General features: G+C 40.6%; 1 protein-coding gene across 5 annotated transcripts in view; it reads right to left on the bottom strand.

The window, feature by feature from the left end:
* MTM1 (myotubularin 1) overlaps positions 1–20,973 on the bottom strand; it is a 98,657-nt gene that overhangs the window by 20,562 nt on the left and 57,122 nt on the right. For all 5 annotated transcript variants that reach the window (XM_073227383.1, XM_073227379.1, XM_073227380.1 and 2 more), the window contains 3 exons: positions 15,947–16,030; positions 12,978–13,127; positions 3,098–3,286 (listed from right to left, as the gene is read on the bottom strand). In XM_073227383.1, the coding sequence (XP_073083484.1) occupies positions 3,098–3,286; positions 12,978–13,127; positions 15,947–16,030 (423 nt within the window). The remainder of the gene's footprint in view (positions 1–3,097; positions 3,287–12,977; positions 13,128–15,946; positions 16,031–20,973) is intronic.

The following is a 20,973-nucleotide window of genomic DNA, read 5'->3' as shown; positions in this document are numbered from 1 at the left end:
AAAAGGTTTCAAGAGGAGACAAGATGGCTGCCACTTGCCACAGCACATCCAAGTATGAACTTGCCAGGGCAGGCATCAGGCCACTCTCATGGCCTGGTGAAGATGCCTGTTTCTCATATACGCAAAAAAGATATGCTATGGTTTTATTTAGGAACCTGGCTGCATTCTGCTTATTTCATTTCTCATTGAAATATTAAAACACCATGGAACATGTGGTCTCTGGCCCTTTAAGAAAAAGCCAAATAATTCAGAGCCTTGTGAAGCAATGTTCTGTGAGCTGAAATGAAAGGACGCTAATTGACATTGTAAAAATTTATGAATGTGTAAACTCACCAGTAAAGGCAAATATAGAATCAAAGCGACACTTTGCGTGTGGAAGGAGGACACGGAAGCGTGCCTGCAACAGGAGAGTAAAGGGAAGGCACCAGACAAATGCCTGTCACTACTTTAGGCCTCTTTTCTTCTCGCGCACAATAGAAGGAATAGGAATTCGCAGCTCAGGACAGAAGGGCCAACACATCCTACAGTTTTTTTCTGGGATTGCTCTGAGATGTTTTCTGCAGTAGACATAAGGCTACCACCTGAACTTCAAACCTACAGACCTATGTACAGGCCCGAGGCTCTGGTCTCCAAAGACCAAGGTGAGAAAATATATATTTTTTAGATTGAGACATGTATTTTAAAGCTTGTTATAAATAGCATCAGTGGCAAGAGGACAATAAACATTCACTTGTTGTTTTTAAAAAGTACCTAATGAATAAATAGAAAAATGGGCCATATTCTCCTCTTTTCAGTTATCCATGTCTTGGAGGTAAAACTTATAGTTTCGAACAGAGGTCAGGACACAGGTGCTCCTATCCACCTGGCAGTCCCTTTGGCATAACTGGAGGCACACGGCATGGGAGGAAACGGCGAGCCTAAGTGTTACTAGATCTGCAAGCCTGTAATGCAGTGACACACGTCACCCTCCCACTGTCGTCCTGCTTCTTTGCACATGTGGTTTGTAAATAGTTAACTGTGATTTTCAAAGACACTCACAATGTTGGGGTTTCTTTCATAAATAACTGAACATGATATGTGAAAAACTAAAAGGAAAAATATACTTAGTACTCATTGCCAACGTTTCTGGCAAAATAGACATTAATATAGTTCCACTTGAATTCATCACAGTGTACTGCCACAAAATCGAAGCAGCTTGGTGTTGGATCTTATCTATCACTGGGCTTGTTTGTTCAGTTTAAAATGGTGTGATGTTGGTTGTTATATCTGGGGTTGTAAATTTCTAAATATCCACAGGGAGGAACAATTACATCTAAAGAGAACAGAAGTCAGAAGGGTTAAGAATCAATTAGTCAAGCATAGATTGAGTTCCCAAAAGTTCAAATTCTCCATCTCTGGTTAGTTTTGAAGTCTTCTTTTCCATTTCCTTCTCTTCAACAAAAAGAACAACCCAGATTACCTTGTACAACGACGTAAAGGTCCACGGGCCTGTTGCTATGGATATAGATGCTAGGGGAGACACATAGCTGAGGGAGGGGGGAACCCAAGCATGGCTTTTAATGAATGATGCAGAGATCTTTAAAAGCCTAAGCTTGTTTCCTTAATTTTTTCGTTCCCTTCATTCCTAAGAGGACTTAGAAACACAGGCATATTTCCTGAATATTAAAAAGGCATTCAAGAATTTTGCCGCTGTAACAATGAGCTTTAGAGTTATTATGATGGCTTTCATTTTATGTATTCTAATATTTTAAAACGTTCTTTCTAAATACTTCATTTTAATGTTACATCATATGTATTTCAGGCTACATGTGTACATGGAAATATTGCATTTTATACATGCATTTGCCTTTGAACTTTATACGAAAGACAGCAGGAACAGAAATATAAAAAGCTAAGGATAATCCAAGATAATTTCCTAAATGCTTTACTTAAAATTCCTATTTTCCTTATTGATTTCACTTCCTGATTGCTTTACATATAATTTCAAAATCATTGTTACTACCTGAACAAAAACCAACTGTAGTAAAAAAAAGAGCTGGCCCAAGGGCAGGCAACGTGCAGAGGGGGACCCCAGGAGTAAATGTGTAAGACAATCTGTGTGCAAATACTGCAAGTGGAGCTCCCCTACACACACTGTCTGTACACACTCATGCATACACACATCACAGGTTCCATTTAGGAAGCTGCTGCGTCTATCTGAGCTGCTCGAGGACTTGTTTTTGCTTTCAGATTCTTGTCTCGAGCTATGAATAATTGAGGATGCCAGATAAATGACCTCGGGATAAGTAAAGTATTCAAGATGATGAAATTTAAGCCTACAGCCGAGGAGAAACAATAGATGTGAAAGGCGGAATGGGGGTGAACAACTCAGGGCAGGCCCACTGCGAGAACTTGTAAGTGACAGCTGGCAATAATGGGAGAAGGGGAAAAAAAAGAGGAATTGAATGTAAGAAGTGTATCAATCTGGGGCTACTCAGTGTACGGGCAAACAGGCTTAAACCTAGCAGTCGCTTCTGAGGAGCTCCTGAATGTCTACTACTGGTGCTTACAGTGATGGCCCTGGTCAGCTTTAGGGGCACTCGGCATACTCTGCTTAAGAAGGCTAAGAAGACAACTGAGACAGAGTTCTTTGAAAGTAACATTGTGTTTGCATGTGATTGTAAAATTCACATACATAGATCTACTCATGTCTTGAATCACATAAATAAGAAAACACATTTATGAGTGAAGACACTGTTTTGATAAAGCTATAAATTTTAGATTTTACCAATCACAGCTTCCTGCAATGCCTCACAGATGCCTCCATAATGCACACACTGAGAGTGATCACCAACAGCCTAAAGTGCTCCAATGAGAATCTAACTTTTGCCAAAACTCAAATTCATTATGGTTCTAGGCTTGCCTAATTTAACTAAAGATTAGTTTCACTTGCTTTTGATGTATTCAACTTTGAAGATACATTTTGTGATTAAAACTACCTCCTACCTCAGTGAACTAAGTTTAATTATTAATTTAAACCACGTGGCAAAAACATTCTTGTAAAACACCAGGAGGTCTATGTAAGGTAAGTTTCTATTGTGTCGTTAAATATACTCACCTTGTTGGCCACTGCATTTACATTGGGTCTTGCATCATAGATAGTAAGTTTAGAAATTTGTCTATTAGTCTCCCGGATAACATCAAGATATTTCTCATCATCTTTGTTTCGTTTACCACTCATGCCAACAAGAGGCTGACTGCAACGCACAATGACCATCTTGTTTTCTGGATGAATCCATGACAGCACCTATGGTCAGTTCAGAAATTTTAAGCCACCACGAAAAAACCAAATCTCAAAACAATGAAAACTATAAAAAAATAAAGCACTAACACCCGTGATGAATCAGATGCCACTGAAATGGAATGCTCGTTCACCCGCGATTCTACTGTGTGCCCAGAAGCACACACTTAACAGTGAAAACTATTCAGAGACAATTAGAACAACCAATTGCTTCACTAGTCTCAGTTAGTACCACATCAAATGGAAATTAAATGCTTACCTAAGCAGTTACATCACTTAACGGAAAGAGAGATTATTCTGCTATTATTGCAGCTTTGTAGCTTTTAGCACATTTCTATCATACAAACAGCTTTAGCAGAAGGTGAGAAGTAAAGGAAATCACCCCTGGTACAGTACTTTCTATGGTACCAACTCACACCTACAGGTCATTTGCCCAAGAGTCTCAATTCTAGACTCTAACACAGTGGGGAGGAAATGCAAGGGAAGCAGAAACAGTTGCTGGTCTCCACCACGAAAGTCGTGCGCCCACCTCCTGGGAGAGTGCTCCCAGCCTTTACTAGGAATCTGTCTCCTAATTTCATACTGAAGTATAGCACATTTGATACATGGTTTAGCATCTCATGGCATACTAGAAACAATACCTGTAAAAGGGAGGTAATAATGAAGTACAGCAGAGACTACAGAACTGTCCATTTTAAATGAGTGAATTGTTTGGTAAGTGGATTTTATCTCAATAAAGCTGTAAAAAAAAAAAAAGCCAGAAAGTGAGTGTAGAGGGCAACAGTGTGGGCTCTGGGGACAGGTGCATCTCTGCAGAGGCTCTAACTGAGCCCAGAGCTCACAGCCCGTCACTTCCCTTTCCTGCTTCATCAAGTAGGTAGCAGCATTATCCCATGACTGCCGGAAGGACAATGGAGAATGCGTGAAAAGTACCAGGCACTGTGCAGGATGCTGGCACAAGGAAGCTTCTAAAGGCAGCTGGGTGGCTGTGAAGTTAGATATGAGAAACTACGAAAAGCAGACACAAAAGCTAAAGAAGTGTAACTGCTTGAGCTCAGTTAACACAAGGCCAAATGCACTGTCATCTCTGAAGTCACCCCCTACACGATGGCAAATGACAAGCATCAATGTTTATAAAAATCAATGTGCATAAAATAATGACAATGGGTTAGTGAGAAAAGAGTATATGATAATAAAGATGAAAATTCATTCACTCAGTCTTTCTGCCATGCCAGAAACCAGTTAAAAATACCACTGTGGTCCCTGGTATTCAAAGGTCAGAACTGGGAAGTGTTGGGCCAAGCCCTGGCCCTCTTAAGTCCTTTTCTTCAAAAGAGATAAAAGTCATGAGATCACTTTTATGTATTTATTTTTATTTAAAAAGTATGTATGCAAAGATTTAGCCATCGAAAGATGTTTACCACAGCATTGTTTGTAACAGCAAAACCTGAGAAAGAACCTAGATGTCTCACAATAGAAAACTGATGAAATACATCTTCACACTGTCAGATAAGCAGGTATTTATAGTGTGGGAAACCCTTTCCATGACAATGCTAGACAAAGAAAGCAGACTGAGAGAAATTACAGAATACTTTTTTTTCCAAATAAAAATTTGTATGCATAGAAGGAAGTCTGGAAGGACATGGACCAAACTGTTCAGTGTGGTTCTCACTAGGTGGCAGACTTCTTTTTGCTTATTAGTATTTTCTAAAATGTCTTAAATATGTATTGCTTATGCGTTAAAGACTTCCTTTACAACAAGACAAACCTGTTGAGAACAAAGGAATATGTATCCATTAATAGGAACATCAATGCATGTGGATTATTTTGTTATTCAGCAATATAATAATTTGTATCTTATCTACACACTAAATAACAAGATTGCTTTCTTATCAATTTTTTTGTATTTATGTGGGCTTTTAAAAATAGAACTGAGGGAGGCGGAGCCAAGATGGCGGCATGAGTAGGACAGTGGAAATCTCCTCCCAAAAACATATATATTTTTGAAAATACAACAAATACAACTAATCCAAAAAGAGAGACCAGAAGGCACAGGACAAAGGCCAGACTACATCCACACCTGCGAGAAGCCAGCGCCTGGTGAAAGGGGTAAGATACAAGCCGCGGCCTGGCGGGACCTGAGGCCCCTCACCCCAGCTCCCGGTGGGAGGAGAAGAGTCGGAGTGGGGAGGGAGAGGGAGCCCAGGACTGCTAAACACCCAGCCCTAGCCATCGCACCAGAGCGCAGACACAGTGCATGCTGGAAACTAGGGAAACTAGGGAAACAGGACAGTAAGACCCGTGAGCGGGTCCCCAAGCCGAAACCCCTGTGACAAAGAAAAGCGAGTGCTTTTTGAAAGTCTTAAAGGGACAGGGACCCCACCGCTGGACGGAAGCATCCCGGGTCACAGTCAAGCTGCTGGAAATTCCAGGTAACTCCGGGCGCACTAACCCCCTGGGCAACAGCTCTGAGACCCCTCACGGACGAAAACAGCAAAACAGCCCCCTGTCCATTACCCCTCCGGGGCCCCTGAATAGCAGAGCAGCAGCCTGAGGCTGGCCACGCCCACAGCAAGGGAGCTTCCTCCATACCTGCCGGGCAAGATACAGAGACCCAGTCTACACACAATTGCCCAACACAAGCCACTAGGGGTCGCAGTTGTCCCAGTAAAGAAAGGCCAGTGGAAAGTCTTGGCTCTCCCAGCTGACAGACGACTCAATAGCTCACCATTGCACCTATCAACATGAAAAGGCAAAAAAATATGATCCAGACAAGACTAGCCCAGAAAGCTTCGACATCTTCTACATCTTCCCCTGAGAAGGAACCTGGGGAGACAGATTTAACCAGTCTTCCTGAAAAGGAATTCAAAACAAAAGGCATAACCATGTTGATGGACTTGCAGAGAAATATGCAAGAACTAAGGAGGGAGAATACAGAAATAAAACAAGCTCTGGAAGGACTTCAAAGCAGAATGGACAAGATGCAAGAGACTACAAATAAACTAGAAAACAGAGAACAGGAACACAGAGAAGCTGATGCAGAGAGAGATAAAAGGATCTCCAAGAATGAAAGAATTTTAAGAGAACTGTGTGACCAATTAAAACGGAACAATACCCACATTATAGGAGTACCAGAAGAAGAAGAGAGAGAAAAAGGGATAGAAAGTGTCTTTGAAGAAATAATTGCTGAAAACTTCCCCAAACTAGGGGAGGAAAGGGCCTCTCAGACCACAGAGGTACACAGAACTCCCATGACAAGGGATCCAAGGAGGGCAACACCAAGACACATAATGATTAAAATGGCAAAGATCAAAGACAAGGACAGAGTATTAAAGGCAGCCAGAGAGAAAACAAAGGTTACCTACAAAGGAAAACCCATCAGGCTATCATCAGACTTCTCAACAGAAACCCTACACGCTAGAAGAGAATGGCATGATATACTTAATGCAATGACACAGAAGGGCCTTGAACTAAGAATACTGTATCCAGCACGATTATCATTTAAATATGAAGGAGGGATTAAACAATTCCCAGACAAGCACAAGTTGAGGGAATTTGCCTCCCACAAACCACCTCTATAGGACATCTTACAGGGACTGCTCTAGATGGGAGCACTCCTAAAAAGAGCACAGAACAAAACACCAACATATGAAGAAGGGAGGAGGAGGAATAAGAAGGGAGAGAAATAAAGAATCATCAGACCATATTTATAATAGCTCAATAAGTGAGTTAAGTTAGACAGTAAGATAGTAAGGAAGCTAACCTTGAACCTTTGGTAAACACAAACTGAAAGCCTGCAATGGCAATAAGTACATACCTTTCAGTAATCACCCTAAATGTAAATGGACTGAATGCACCAATCAAAAGACACAGAGTAATAGAATGGATAAAAAAGCAAGACCCATCCATATACTGCTTGCAAGAGACTCACCTCAAACTCAAAGACATGCACACACTTAAAGTCAAGGGATGGAAAAAGATATTTCATGTAAACAACATGGAGAAAAAAGCAGGTGTTGCAGTACTAGTATCAGACAAAATAGACTTCAAAATAAAGAAAGTAACAAAAGATAAAGAAGGACATTACATAATGATAAAGGGCTCAGTCCAACAGGAGGATATAACCATTATAAATATATATGTACCCAATACAGGAGCACCAACATATGTGAACAAATACTAACAGAATTAAAGGAGGAAATAGAATGCAATGCATTCATTTTAGGAGACTTCAACACACCACTCACTCCAAAGGACAGATCCAGCAGACAGAAAATAAGTAAGGAGACAGAGGCACTGAACAACATACTAGAACAGATGGACCTAATAGACATCTATAGAACTCTACATCCAAAAGCAACAGGATACACATTCTTCTCAAGTGCACATGGAACATTCTCCAGAATAGACCACATACTAGGCCACAAAAAGAGCCTCAGTAAATTCAAAAAGATTGAAATCCTACCAACCAACTTTTCAGACCACAAAGGCATAAAACTAGAAATAAACTGTACAAAGAAAGCAAAAAGGCTCACAAACACATGGAGGCTTAACAACACGATTCTAAATAATCAATGGATCAATGACCAAATCAAAATGGACATCCAGCAATATATGGAAACAAATGACAACAACAACACAAAGCCCCAACTACTGTGGGATACAGCAAAAGCAGTCTTAAGAGGAAAGTATATAGCAATCCAGGAATATTTAAAGAAGGAAGAACAATCCCAAATGAAAGGTCTAATGTCACAATTAACGAAATTGGAAAAAGAAGAACACATGAGGCCTAAGGTCAGCAGAAGGAGGGACATAACAAAGATCAGAGAAGAAATAAATAAAATTGAGAAGAATAAAACAAGAGCAAAAATCAATGAAACCAAGAGCTGGTTCTTCGAGAAAATAAACAAAATAGATAAGCCTCTAGCCAGACTTATTAAGAGGAAAAGAGAGTCAACACACATCAACAGAATCAGAAATGAGAAAGGAAAAATCACGACGGACTCCACAGAAATACAAAGAATTATTAGAGACTACTATGAAAACCTATATGCCAACAAGCTGGGAAACCTAGGAGAAATGGACAACTTCCTAGAAAAACACAACCTTCCAAGACTGACCCAGAAAGAAACACAAAATCTAAACAGACCAATTACCAGCAACGAAATTGAAGCGGTAATCAAAAAACTACCAAAGAACAAAACCCCCGGGCCAGATGGATTTACCTCAGAATTTTATCGGACATACAGAGAAGACATAATACCCATTCTCCTTAAAGTTTTCCAAAAAATAGAAAAGGAGGGAATACCCCCAAACTCATTCTATGAAGCCAACATCGCCCTAATACCTAAACCAGGCAAAGACCCCACCAAAAAAGAAAATTCCAGACCAATATCCCTGATGAACGTAGATGCAAAAATACTCAACAAAATATTAGCAAACCGAATTCAAAAATACATCAAAAGGATCATACACCATGACCAAGTGGGATTCATCCCAGGGATGCAAGGATGGTACAACATTCGAAAATCCATCAACATCATCCACCACATCAACAAAAAGAAAGACAAAAACCACATGATCATCTCCATAGATGCTGAAAAAGCATTCGAGAAAATTCAACATCCATTCATGATAAAAAATCTCAACAAAATTGGCATAGAGGGCAAGTACCTCAACATAATAAAGGCCATATATGACAAACCCACAGCCAACATCATACTGAACAGCGAGAAGCTGAAAGCTTTACTCTGCGATCGGGAACAAGACAGGGATGCCCACTCTCCCCACTGTTATTCAACATAGTACTGGAGGTCCTAGCCACGGCAATTAGACAAAACAAAGAAATACAAGGAATCCAGATTGGTAAAGAAGAAGTTAAACTGTCACTTTTGCAGATGACTTGATATTGTACATAAAAAACCCTAAAGACTCCACACCGAAACTACTAGAGCTAATATCGGAATTCAGCAAAGTTGCAGGATACAAAATTAACACACAGAAATCTGTGGCTTTCCTATACACTAACAAATTTACTAATAGAAAGAGAAATCAGGAAGACAATTCCATTCACAATAGCATCAAAAAGAATAAAATACCTAGGAAGAAACCTAACCAAGGAAGTGAAAGACCTATACCCTGAAAACTACAAGACACTCTTAAGAGAAATTAAAGAGGTCACTAACAAATGGAAACTCATCGCATGCTCCTGGCTAGGAAGAATTAGTATCGTCAAAATGGCCATCCTGCCCAAAGCAATATACAGATTCGATGCAATCCCTATCAAACTACCAACAGCATTCTTCAGTGAACTGGAACAAATAGTTCAAAAATTCATATGGAAACACCAAAGACCCCGAATAGCTAAAGCAATCCTGAGAAGGAAGAATAAAGTGGTGGGGGATCTCACTCCCCAACTTCAAGCTCTACTACAAAGCCACAGTGATCAAGACAATTTGGTACTGGCACAAGAACAGAGCCACAGACCAATGGAACAGAATAGAGACTCCAAACATTAACCCAAACATATATGGTCAACTAATATTCGATAAAGGGGCCATGGACATACAATGGGGAAATGACAGTCTTTTCAACAGATGGTGCTGGCAAAACTGGACAGCCACATGTAAGAGAATGAAACTGGATCACTGTCTAACCCCATACACAAGAGTAAATTCGAAATGGATCAAAGACTTGAATGTAAGTCATGAAACCATAAAACTCTTAGAAAAAAACATAGGTAAAAATCTCTTAGACATAAACATGAGTGACCTCTTCTTGAACATATCTCCTGGGGCAAGGGAAACAAATGCAAAAATGAACAAATGGGACTATATCAAGCTGAAAAGCTTCTGTACAGCTAAGGACACCATCAATAGAACAGAAAGGCATCCTACAGTATGGGAGAATATATTCATAAATGACAGACCGGATAAAGGGTTGACATCCAAAATATATAAAGAGCTCACACACCTCAACAAACAAAAAGCAAATAATCCAATTAAAAAATGGGCAGAGGAGCTGAATAGACAGTTCTCTAAAGAAGAAATTCAGATGGCCAACAGACACATGAAAAGATGCTCCACATTGCTTGTCATCAGAGAAATGCAAATTAAAACCATGATGAGATATCATCTCACACCAGTAAGGATGGCTACCATCCAAAAGACAAACAACAACAAATGTTGGCGAGGCTGTGGAGAAAGGGGAACCCTCCTACACTGCTGGTGGGAATGTAAATTAGTTCAACCATTGTGGAAAGCAGTATGGAGGTTCCCCAAAATGCTCAAAATAGAAATACCATTTGACCCAGGAATTCCACTTCTAGGAATTTACCCCAAGAATGCAGCACTCCAGTTTGAAAAAGACAGATGCACCCCTATGTTTATCGCTGCACTATTTACAAAAGTCAAGATATGGAAGCAACCTAAATGTCCATCAGTAGATGAATGGATAAAGATGTGGTACATATACACAATGGAATATTACTCAGCCATAAGAAAAAAACAAATCCTACCATTTGCAACAACTTGGATGGAGCTAGAGGCTATTATGCTCAGTGAAATAAGCCAGGGGGAGAGAGACAAGTACCAAATGATTTCACTCATATGTGGAGTATAACAACAAAAGAAAACTGAAGGAACAAAACAGCAGCAGAAGCACAGAACCCAAGAATGGACTAATAGTTACCAAAGGGAAAGGGACTGGGGAGGATGGGTGGGAAGGGAGGGATAAGGGTGGGAAAAAAAGAAAGGGGGCATTATGATTAGTGTGTATAGTGGGGGGGGGCATGGGGAGGGCTGTGCAACACAGAGAAGACAAGTAGTGATTTTACAGCATCTTACTATGTTGATGGACAGTGACTGTGAACAGGGATGTGGGGGGGACTTGGTGAAGGGGGAGCCTAGTAAACATAATGTCCTTCATGTAATTGTAGCTTAATGATACCAAAATAAAATTTTAAAAAAATAGAACTGAGTATCAAATATTTATGGCATCACATTAAAAGTAAATGTTTCCTGGGTTACAGTCAAGACTCAGGTAGTTAGAAGTATATCAGAAAGAAGATATTATTAGATATAATTAAGCATGGGAACTATAAAGATATAGAGGTGATAGCTTAGCTTTAGTTTTCTTAGGAAATATAAATGCAAAAATTTGTGGCCTCACAAAGTAAGAAGGATCAATAAAATAGCTAAAAAAGTAAAAAGTGAAGCATTCTATTTACTCTATAGTGGGCTGTCATTCACTCAGAATAGTGGGATCTACTGGATCAAGGCAGCAGCCTGTGCACACTGGGCTGGGACACAGTTGTTTCATTTCCTCTCCTGACCTAAATCCCATGAAATGCACGTACACACATGCGCACATGCACACACACACACCTTTGGCAGAGATGTTCAATAAATATTAATGGAATGAAGATGTGAACAAAACTGACCAACACTACCCTAGCCCCGTTCTCCTGTGGGAGAGACATGTCTTAGCACGGCAGCAGGCTGGGGCAGGGGTAGAGTCCGTGGTTACGGCACTGAAAAGCACATCCAAACAGAGCGTGGGAAGAGGAACTTTTAACTCTAGCTTCATTAGCACTGTGTTTTAGCAAAATGAGCTCAGGAACATACTCTCAAGTATAATATGTATCATGAAGATATGAAAAGACATGCATAAGTAGAGAAGCAAGTGACTTTTAAAGGGCTGTGCAACACAGAGAAGACAAGTAGTGATTCTACAGCATCTTACTACGCAGATGGACAGTGACTGTGAAGGGGTATGTGGGGGGGACTTGGTGAAGGGGGGAACCTAGTAAACATAATGTTCTTTCTGTAATTGTAGATTAATGATACCAAAATAAAAATAAAATAAAATAAAAAAAGTTACAATTCCTATTATGTTGACAGTATATGAAAGTTTCACACGAATATCCTTTTAAGGGCAAAAATGTGCAGACTTGGAAGTTAAAGGCAAGGTGACATTAAATTCTTCAACTCGTGTTTTTCAAAACCCAAACCAAAACAAAACAATGTGCTTATTATGACATGCCCTGAAAATTAACAGAGGGGAAAAAAGTCTCTTAAATTTTTAGTCAATAAAATTTATGTACACAGAGTCAACAGTGTGACTTGAACATCAATATTTCAGAACCAAAGAACTGTGTGTGAACTAGGTCCAATGATATCGTGAGTAGACAGTCTGGAATTACAGCACTGGACTCCAGTTTGCGATTGGTATTAAGGCGGCCTGCCAACACGATTAGGATAAGCTAGTCATAATAAAAGTGAGTATACATAAAAGCCTACACTTATACCATGAGACAGTGCGTTGTTTCCAGCATGAGTCAGCTGACATTTATTGAGAGCCTATTACATGTCAGGCATTGTGCTACGAAGACAAAAACCACAAAGACCCCATCCCTCCACCTTTCCTTCTACCTCGCACTTGGTTTGTGTAGGATAGTGCTACTTGTACCCTCTCCTGGATAAGAATTACTTGCATTCACTCTGTGTCCTTGATTGCAGGCTTCTGGAAGGCAGGCACCATCTATCTTCTTCCATTCGGCGTGGTGCTTGGCACTCAAAAGGCCCTTGATAATTATTTGTTGCATTGAAATTCCAAGAGTGTTTCTCTGAATTACTTGACTACTGTTCGCACAGGATAAAAGGCATTTTCTGAGAAAGACATTCATTGCAGTACTCACTGGAATTCGATTTCGGGATCTAAAAGTTGCAACTCTCCTGAGATCATCATCTGACGAACAATATGGAACCACCAAGAGAGCAGGGTAAGTGTCACACAGTTCATAGCACTTATTAATAAAAGTAATTCTCCAGTGGTGGTTGGGCAAGCCCTGCAGGAAAAAAGGAAGTCAAGTCAGTACTGCATGACTTCATGTCCGGAATTGGCCCTGGGTCTCCTTTCTTCTTTCTAGCACAATTCACGCATGCCTCTTCGACCACAGGGTAGTGATTTATAATAAAGGAGCCAAATCAATAATCCAGACAACATAAGAACACGAGACAAAACATGGTGGTTTCCCTCATTCTAAACTATCCTTGTTAAACACAGATTCTGTTGAGTCTGAGATCTTCCTTTACATCATGCCAAACTATTCTTCAGTACTTATCCAGTAAGGATAAACCCAAGTTCATCCCCCATTCTTCCCTCCCCACCAAAGAAAAGCACATGGTGTAATTTTAATCTGTATCTAACTGAGGGTAGAAAAGAGATCAGGCAACTTCCTCTTCCTCTCCCTACTCCAAAGGGAGCGACTGCTTCAGTCCGCTCCAAAGTAGAAAGAGGCTAAGTTTATGGAGAATGTCACAGAGGGGAAGGAAAGGAAAACCCCTCGGGGGAGGCTCATTTCGCCACCTCCTAAGAGTGTTTTCAATCAAGTCATTTGGGATTGGTGATCGCCTTATAGGTTGTGTGAGAAATACAGTCAATAGAATTCTGAGCAGATTGCTAATGTGTCAGGGAGACATGGAAGACACCTCCCATCCTATCATCTACCCACAAAGATTGTTGTCTAGCATGGACAAGATCCAGAGGTGGTGGAATATCCTCTCCCCATACTCACAAATACACAGATACACACATGAAAGTGAGCTACATGGGTGCTTGCTTTGGGGACAGACATTGTACCTTGTCTTTAGGTCCGGCCCTATAGACCACGGACCAAACAGATGAGTCTGATGCTGAGTCCAATCAGAGAGTTATAAGTCCCATCAGAAAGTTACAAGAAAAAAAGATGGAATATAATGGCAGTCTAGAACAAAATACCTTCAACAGTTCATATACACATGCAATTGTAAAAATAGGAACTGTTTTGTTTCAAGCTAGAAGCTTGAAAAAACTAAAATGTAATCTTAATCTTGCCAATAACACTCCAAAAATAAGATACAAATATTTTAATACATAACACACCAAAACATGTGAATGTTTTAATGGTTCATTTTCTGTCTTAATAACTGACCCAGGACTGAGGCCATTAAAATGAGAGGTACCCAAAGATTCCTAAGGGAGGAACAACCTAAGACAGGCACAGTCGCAGGGGGACCATCAGGTGAGAAATTGGGGATCAACAGAGGTGAGGCTTAGAACCTCACCCCCCCTGTTTTGAGAGAAATCTTCTGCATCCATGGATGTCTTGCTGCCCTTGTCTAGCTCGGATTAATACTTAGTCTATAGGCACACACCTGATCATCTACATTTGCCCTCTTACAGCAGTAAACTATGTTTTCTACCTTTATCTTGCATCTACCTACCACTTCAGCATTTCATTAAAAAAAAAAATAATAATAATAATAATAAGGGAGAAATGTGGGATTCACATATAAATCAAGTATAAAAATCAAACGAATAATCATATTTGACCTGATTGTTTATAGTTCATGATGTGAGATCAAAACCGAAAGTTTCTGTGATATGACTGCCCCTGCACTGTTCACCATGTAAGAACTTGTTTGTTATGCTTTAGAAGACTGGAGACTGTTGAGAATTAGGCTTGGGGTTGATTAATGATTGTGCATTGAGTCCCCTATACAGAATCGTATTGTTGTTAACAACCATCTGATCAATAAATATGAGAGATGTCTTCTCGGAAAAAAAAAAAATGAGAGGTACCCACAGCCTTTGAAAACTCAGCAGTCTATAGCTGATTTCTGGAAGCAACAGGATACTCTATGTCATACACGTGAGCATTGAATCTGCTCACAAAGACACACGCCACTGATCAAGACTACAAAAAGGAAATCAACCCAGGTGGTTGGTAGTAGAGGTAGTGGCTAGAAGGTTCCTCACAAGTCTAGGGTTCGGAGATTTTATTTCACATTCACTGCCTTTTCACATAAAGCAATGTGAAATGTGTACTTGATTTGATTCTCAAAGCTTATTCAACAAAATTTCCCCATTCTTGCAAGAGCTTTGCAGAATAAGAATCATGAAAAATTCCACCACAAAACTCCTAGCTGCCTGTAAACTTGATTGTACCAGAAGTCAAATTGTGGCTCTTATTACATAACATGCAGAAGATCTTCTTCACAAAACTGCTACCACAGACCTTTGTCCATGAACAGCAATATTATACCAAGCCCCTTGCCTTTATTACGTACAGCAAATAAGCATGCATACAGGTGAAGTTGCCATAAGAGAGCGCTAAAAGCAACTTGAATACACATTGGTCAAAGCTTTCTTTGAAAAATCCTCATTATAGCAAAACAGTTCTAGTTCATTTCAATCTGCAAATCAGAATGAATATAACTGAAATCTAACTGCCAGTGATAGTTAAGCTCACAAATATATAAATACACAGTGACATCAACTCCTAAATAGTAAGATATAGAAAACTGATTTCTCTAGACTCCAAGTATTTGATTCATTTCATGAACAGGATATAAGTGATGTTCTTCATGCAGGGGAAGGCAATAGAACGTAGCCATCCAGCCTTCAATGCAGTTTGAATATGGCTATGGCATGAGTTCATAAATTACCTAATAATAGGTAGATAGAATAAGCTACATTTTATCACTTACATGCTATTATCATATCATTTATATGTTATGGTTATATTCAATTATATGTTACGGTTCTCAAAGAGCCTGACCGACAACATATTGTCACCATACATGTTTAGGATTCACCACATGCCACAGTAACCTATTGACTTACCAGCCGTCTGTATTCTTCAACTGGGTTATAAACCGTCCATCCATCCACATTAAATTTCTCTTCATTTAAAAATGCAAATATTGGCTAGAAATGGCAAAAAAAAAATTTTTTTAAGTTCAAAGTGAAGGAATAGTCTACTAATAGTACATCTTTGGATTTTTCACCAGATTGGCCTACCATAAAATCACAACCCAAACTGAGATGTTTAAGAAATAACAATGGAAAATTCAGACTAGACTTTGGCTACCTTCTATTTTGAGTAATAATTACTTTTGAGACTTTGACTTCCTATGGCTACAAAACGGCTCCTTTAATTAAAAAAAGAAAAATGATGTCCTACAAAAACCAGAATTCCAGACCAAAAAATGCCCATCAATTTTAAACAGTATTAGCAATCGATCAGGTAAAAACTACTTAAAAAAGAAAGAGAAAATTCAGGAATGATTGCTAAACAGTGTGACTGTCTCAAAAGGGAGGAACGATGTGTTTATCCATTGAGAGAGACAGCATGTTAGGAAAATTCATAATTAACTGTTCTGTGTGAACTCTTTAACAATGCCCTGATCTTGGTAAGAAGGCAGGACTCTGACCTCTCATCTCTGCTCTCCATTTGCTCACTGTCCAGGCGATACCGGCAAATCATACAGTTCAGAGACCATCCACCTCCTAGAGACCCTGACTGACTTCATCGCTCGCTCTTTGGCCCCCACTCTGACCTCCAGACTTGGCTAACCAGGCGACCACCCCACAGCCCCAGACTGCCCAAGCCATCTGCAGGCCTTTGAAGTTAGCACATCCAAAGCCACACCCTTGACTTTCTCTACCTGCTCCTGCTCCTCCTACAGCCTCCCCATTTCGGTAGATGACAGTCCCATCCTTCTAGCTGATTGAACTAAAAACCCCAGTGTTATCCTCATAATCACATTGCTATGACCCTGGTCTAAGCTTCCACCATCTCCCACTTGGATTATTTTAATAACCTCCTAACTGGTCCCCTGCCTGACCCTGTCTTTAGAGGTACGATCTAAGTCAGGTCAAGTCATGCCCCTGCCCCAAATCCTGTGCTGGGCCTCCATCTCACTTGGACTGAAAGTCGAAGTCCTTCCAGTAGCCTAGGAGGCACGCTGCCACCTGGCCACAGCCCCCGCCACATCTCTGCTCTTCTCCTTGCTCACTCCACTCCAACCACCCTGGCCTCCAGTGCTGCTCCCCAGAAGCACCAAGCACGCCCCCACCGCAGGGCCTCTGCACTTGCTCATTCAGCTTCGTGGAATCCTTTTCTCTCATGACTTCTTTCACATCTCTGCCCAAATGTAACCTTGATCATTGAGACTTTCTCTGACACTGTGCAGAAAACAACACACTACCCCCACAACCACACCCCATATTCTCCTTGTCATTTTATTTCTCCTTATCACTTATGACCATTTGACATCTACTTACTTGTTTTCTGTTGGACTGCCACCATTCCCTCCCCTAGAACATGGGATGGGCTCCACGATGGTAAACACTTGCTTTGTTCACATCTTATATCCCAGTACCTGGAACAGTGTCTGGCCCAGAGCAGGCAGACTACATGACCAAGTGAAACCATGAAGCCTTACCCAGCCCCTGCCCAACCACCTTGTCTGCAGGCCTCGTGTCTGGGCACTGCTCCTACCAGTTTTCCTCCATTACCAGCCCATGAATCTGAACACCAGCATCCTCTCCCCTACATCACAGAGAATTTCTGGAAAGGCATCACTTACCAGCAACAGTTTTCTACATTTGAGTGGCAAGAGGTTTAAGGTGAAACACAATCAAGAACATGTTCTCTGGACTGTCTTCTCGAACTTTCCAAAGCAACACAAAGACAAGTAGTGACTCCATAGCATCTTACTATGATGATGGACAGTGACAGTAATGGAGTATGTGGTGGGGACTTGATAATGGGGTGAATCTAGTAACCCCAATGTTCTCATGCAATTATATATTAATGATACCAAAAACAAAAAAAACCCCAAGCTAAACAAAACAAAAATACCATCTTGTATCTTATTAAAATCACTGATAAGTATAAGTACACAAAATTATCATCAGAAGATATAGAGCTCAAACAAAAACTATCTCCATGGTTTCTTTAATATGTTTAAGAAAACTCTGAATATAAAAAATCGTCATTAGTATGAGAACAATGCGATGTCTTCACAGTAGCAACATATTGGGTGGCCTTCACATGAGATAATTCTGGAATGACACATCTACTTCTGAGTGATCTGCAGATACATAGGATGGATCAATGAGCTAACTGGCATCCTTTACCCCTCACCGCCTGTGAGGGCTCTGATGGCGAGAGCTACCAGGTTACCCTTGACACTAAGAGCCACAGTTGGACCTTGAATATTTCAGGAAAATGTATGAATCACCGAAGAGCCAGGTATTTCTTGTCATGAAATAGACAGCAACACACCTGATACTGAATTGGAGTTTAAAAAGGAAAAGACCGGGTGCTTAAGCCAGTATTTTAACCATCCAAATAAATCAGTGTACAATGACAAGGAAACGTTTTTAGAAAAGCTTTACTTGTTAGTGTTCACATCGTTTTTTCTTTAAAAACTTGCTGTTTTCAAAGTAAGCATTCCCAAAGAAGCAATGCTTGGATTTTTTTAAGTTGAATATTCCAGGAACTACCTCCCAGATATTTTAATTTTTACCTTTTTTCCTTAAAGAGTCAGAAAAGAGAACAAAGCAAGAATTTTAAAACACAAGCTCTTCATAGAGTAACATAGAGGTGGACTGGAAACAACTGTCCTTGCGTGAAAGCAAGGATAACAAGCCCACTCGTCTGTCCCTCATTACTGACAGGTACAAAATTCCCTACAAGTGGCAACTTGTTACAAACTTAATTAAGCTCCTGTCTGAAAAGTGTGAAAACCTAAGGTCGACAGGGTTACATGTCTTGAGGTTTTCAGCTCTTCTTTGTTTTCTCTTACAGGCAATATATTTTTTAAGGCTTTGAGTCTTTCAGTGCTTTATTAGCAGCTTGCATTTCCCAGTCATTCCTAACTCTAACCTTGGGTCAGTCGGGAGTCTGTATTTGGGAAATCGAAGTGCCGTGGACAGAACTGGTTCCACAGCACGTTCCCTTAGGGTCACGCAGGTCGCCGGGGCTGCGAAGTGGGTAGTAATAAAGTCCACCGCACGGACCCATCCTGGCACTGATTTCATTTCGTGGCCTATGGGCAACTCAGGAGCGAGTCAGTGGCAGCGTAGCAGAGCCTCAGAGCAGAGAGGCGTGTTGCGCATGTTAGCCTGCAGCGGGGGCTCCAGGAAGCCCCCCAGGACTTTCTTCTAGGGCTGGTCCCTCACCCGGGCTCTGCCTCAGGGTCGGGCTGGCCTGGGCCGGGCACCTTCCGAACATGGCAGGCAGTGCCTGGCCTTGCCTCGCGCCCACTGAACCCAAATCTCTAGGGGGTGGTCACCCTGGTCCTGAGGGGCCACAGGGAATGCACCAGAACCCTTAGGAATCTAGCCTAAGCGTTCTGTGTGGTCAGCTTGTTTGGAAAACTGCTGTACTTTTTCTTAAAGTTATTTTGAAATAATTACAGATTTACAGGAAGTTGCAAAGAAATGTATATAGCCTCCCATCCCCTTCACTCAGCCACCCCAATGTGAACATCCGGCATGGCCAGAGTACAGCATCACAACCAGGAAAGAAACACCAGAGTACGTGCATTTGCAGGGGCTTTCCCCAGGCGCCAAGTGAGAGGGTCTTCCTTTACTTGGCTTTACATTAGTACTTGGGCATTTCACCAATGCAGATCCAAGAGACACCATATTTGGAGACAATCGTGCATTTTTTTACAGAATTAAAAATAGCACAATATAACATTAAAAAAATGTTAAAGGGACAAAGTTGAGATGAAAACCTCTGATTTCACAGTAGGGATAAAAACAGCTCCGATAGAATGTAACCTGTCATTTTAATTTCCCTACATTTTTCACTGTTGTGTCTTGTGGGGGAAAAAATATGAAATGACAACAGACTTTAGTTTTACTTAATTAGCCATTACTTTTACATGGCATCTATATAAAGATGCACCAGCTCACTTAACATCTAGATTGGATTTATTTTTACTTAGCAGAATCTACAAATGCTGAGTGACTCACGAGTTTCCTTCGAGGAGGGAGAGCTGTCCCCGAATTACGATTCCTAGATCTCCTACAGTCCCTCACGACAGCTTCTTTCCCCCAAAGACATGGCACGTCGTGTCTCAGAACTGGATGTTTCAGAGTCAGATTTATAAAAATTAAATATCACTCAAAAGGGAGACAGTCAGAGAAGAAACCAATTTCAGTGTTCAGGGGGAATACACTGATACGCTGTGTGGATTTAACAGTACTTTCCAATGATGCTGCCATCATGCCACGGCATGGTCATCGAGGGACACGATTCTTAGGAAGAGCAGACCCTTTTTATGAAGCAAACAAACTACAGCTCTGAATAGCTAGCCTTAAAATTCAGGGCACTGTGCACTAGAATGCTGCAATGTTTAAACAGGAATTTAAGTGAGCATTTTTTTCTAATTTGATTTTTGAAACTGATGACACTTGCCTTTTCAAAAGCTTCCATGTACCATTTAAGGGTGCAGCCATGTAGAATTATCTCATTTTCATCTTTTAGATTACACTTAAACAAGACTTCAGAAGGAAAAAAAAATGCTTTCATTAAATTTGGGAGGAAATGGACTTGCCATTGGAATGAGGAGGGAGATGTCTAGGCTGGCATGTGCATACAGTGAGACAACGAATTTGACCGGATCTGTACTGTTGGAACTCAACCAGGAGTTGGGAGGGGTGCAAGTTGTAGCACTCCAAAATCTCATGACTATAGACTATCTATGGTTAAAAGAACATATGGGATGTGAACAGATCCCAGAAATGGGCTGCTTTAATTTGTCTGATTTCTCTCAGACTGTTCAAGTACAGTTGGACAATATCCATCATATCATAGACAAATTTTCACAAATGCCTAAGGTGCCTAAATG

The sequence above is a fragment of the Manis javanica genome, chromosome X (assembly GCF_040802235.1).
Source record: "Manis javanica isolate MJ-LG chromosome X, MJ_LKY, whole genome shotgun sequence".
Classification (NCBI taxonomy): domain Eukaryota; kingdom Metazoa; phylum Chordata; class Mammalia; order Pholidota; family Manidae; genus Manis; species Manis javanica.
Note: the sequence above shows the minus strand (reverse complement) of the source record. Positions and strands in the feature narration are given on the sequence as shown.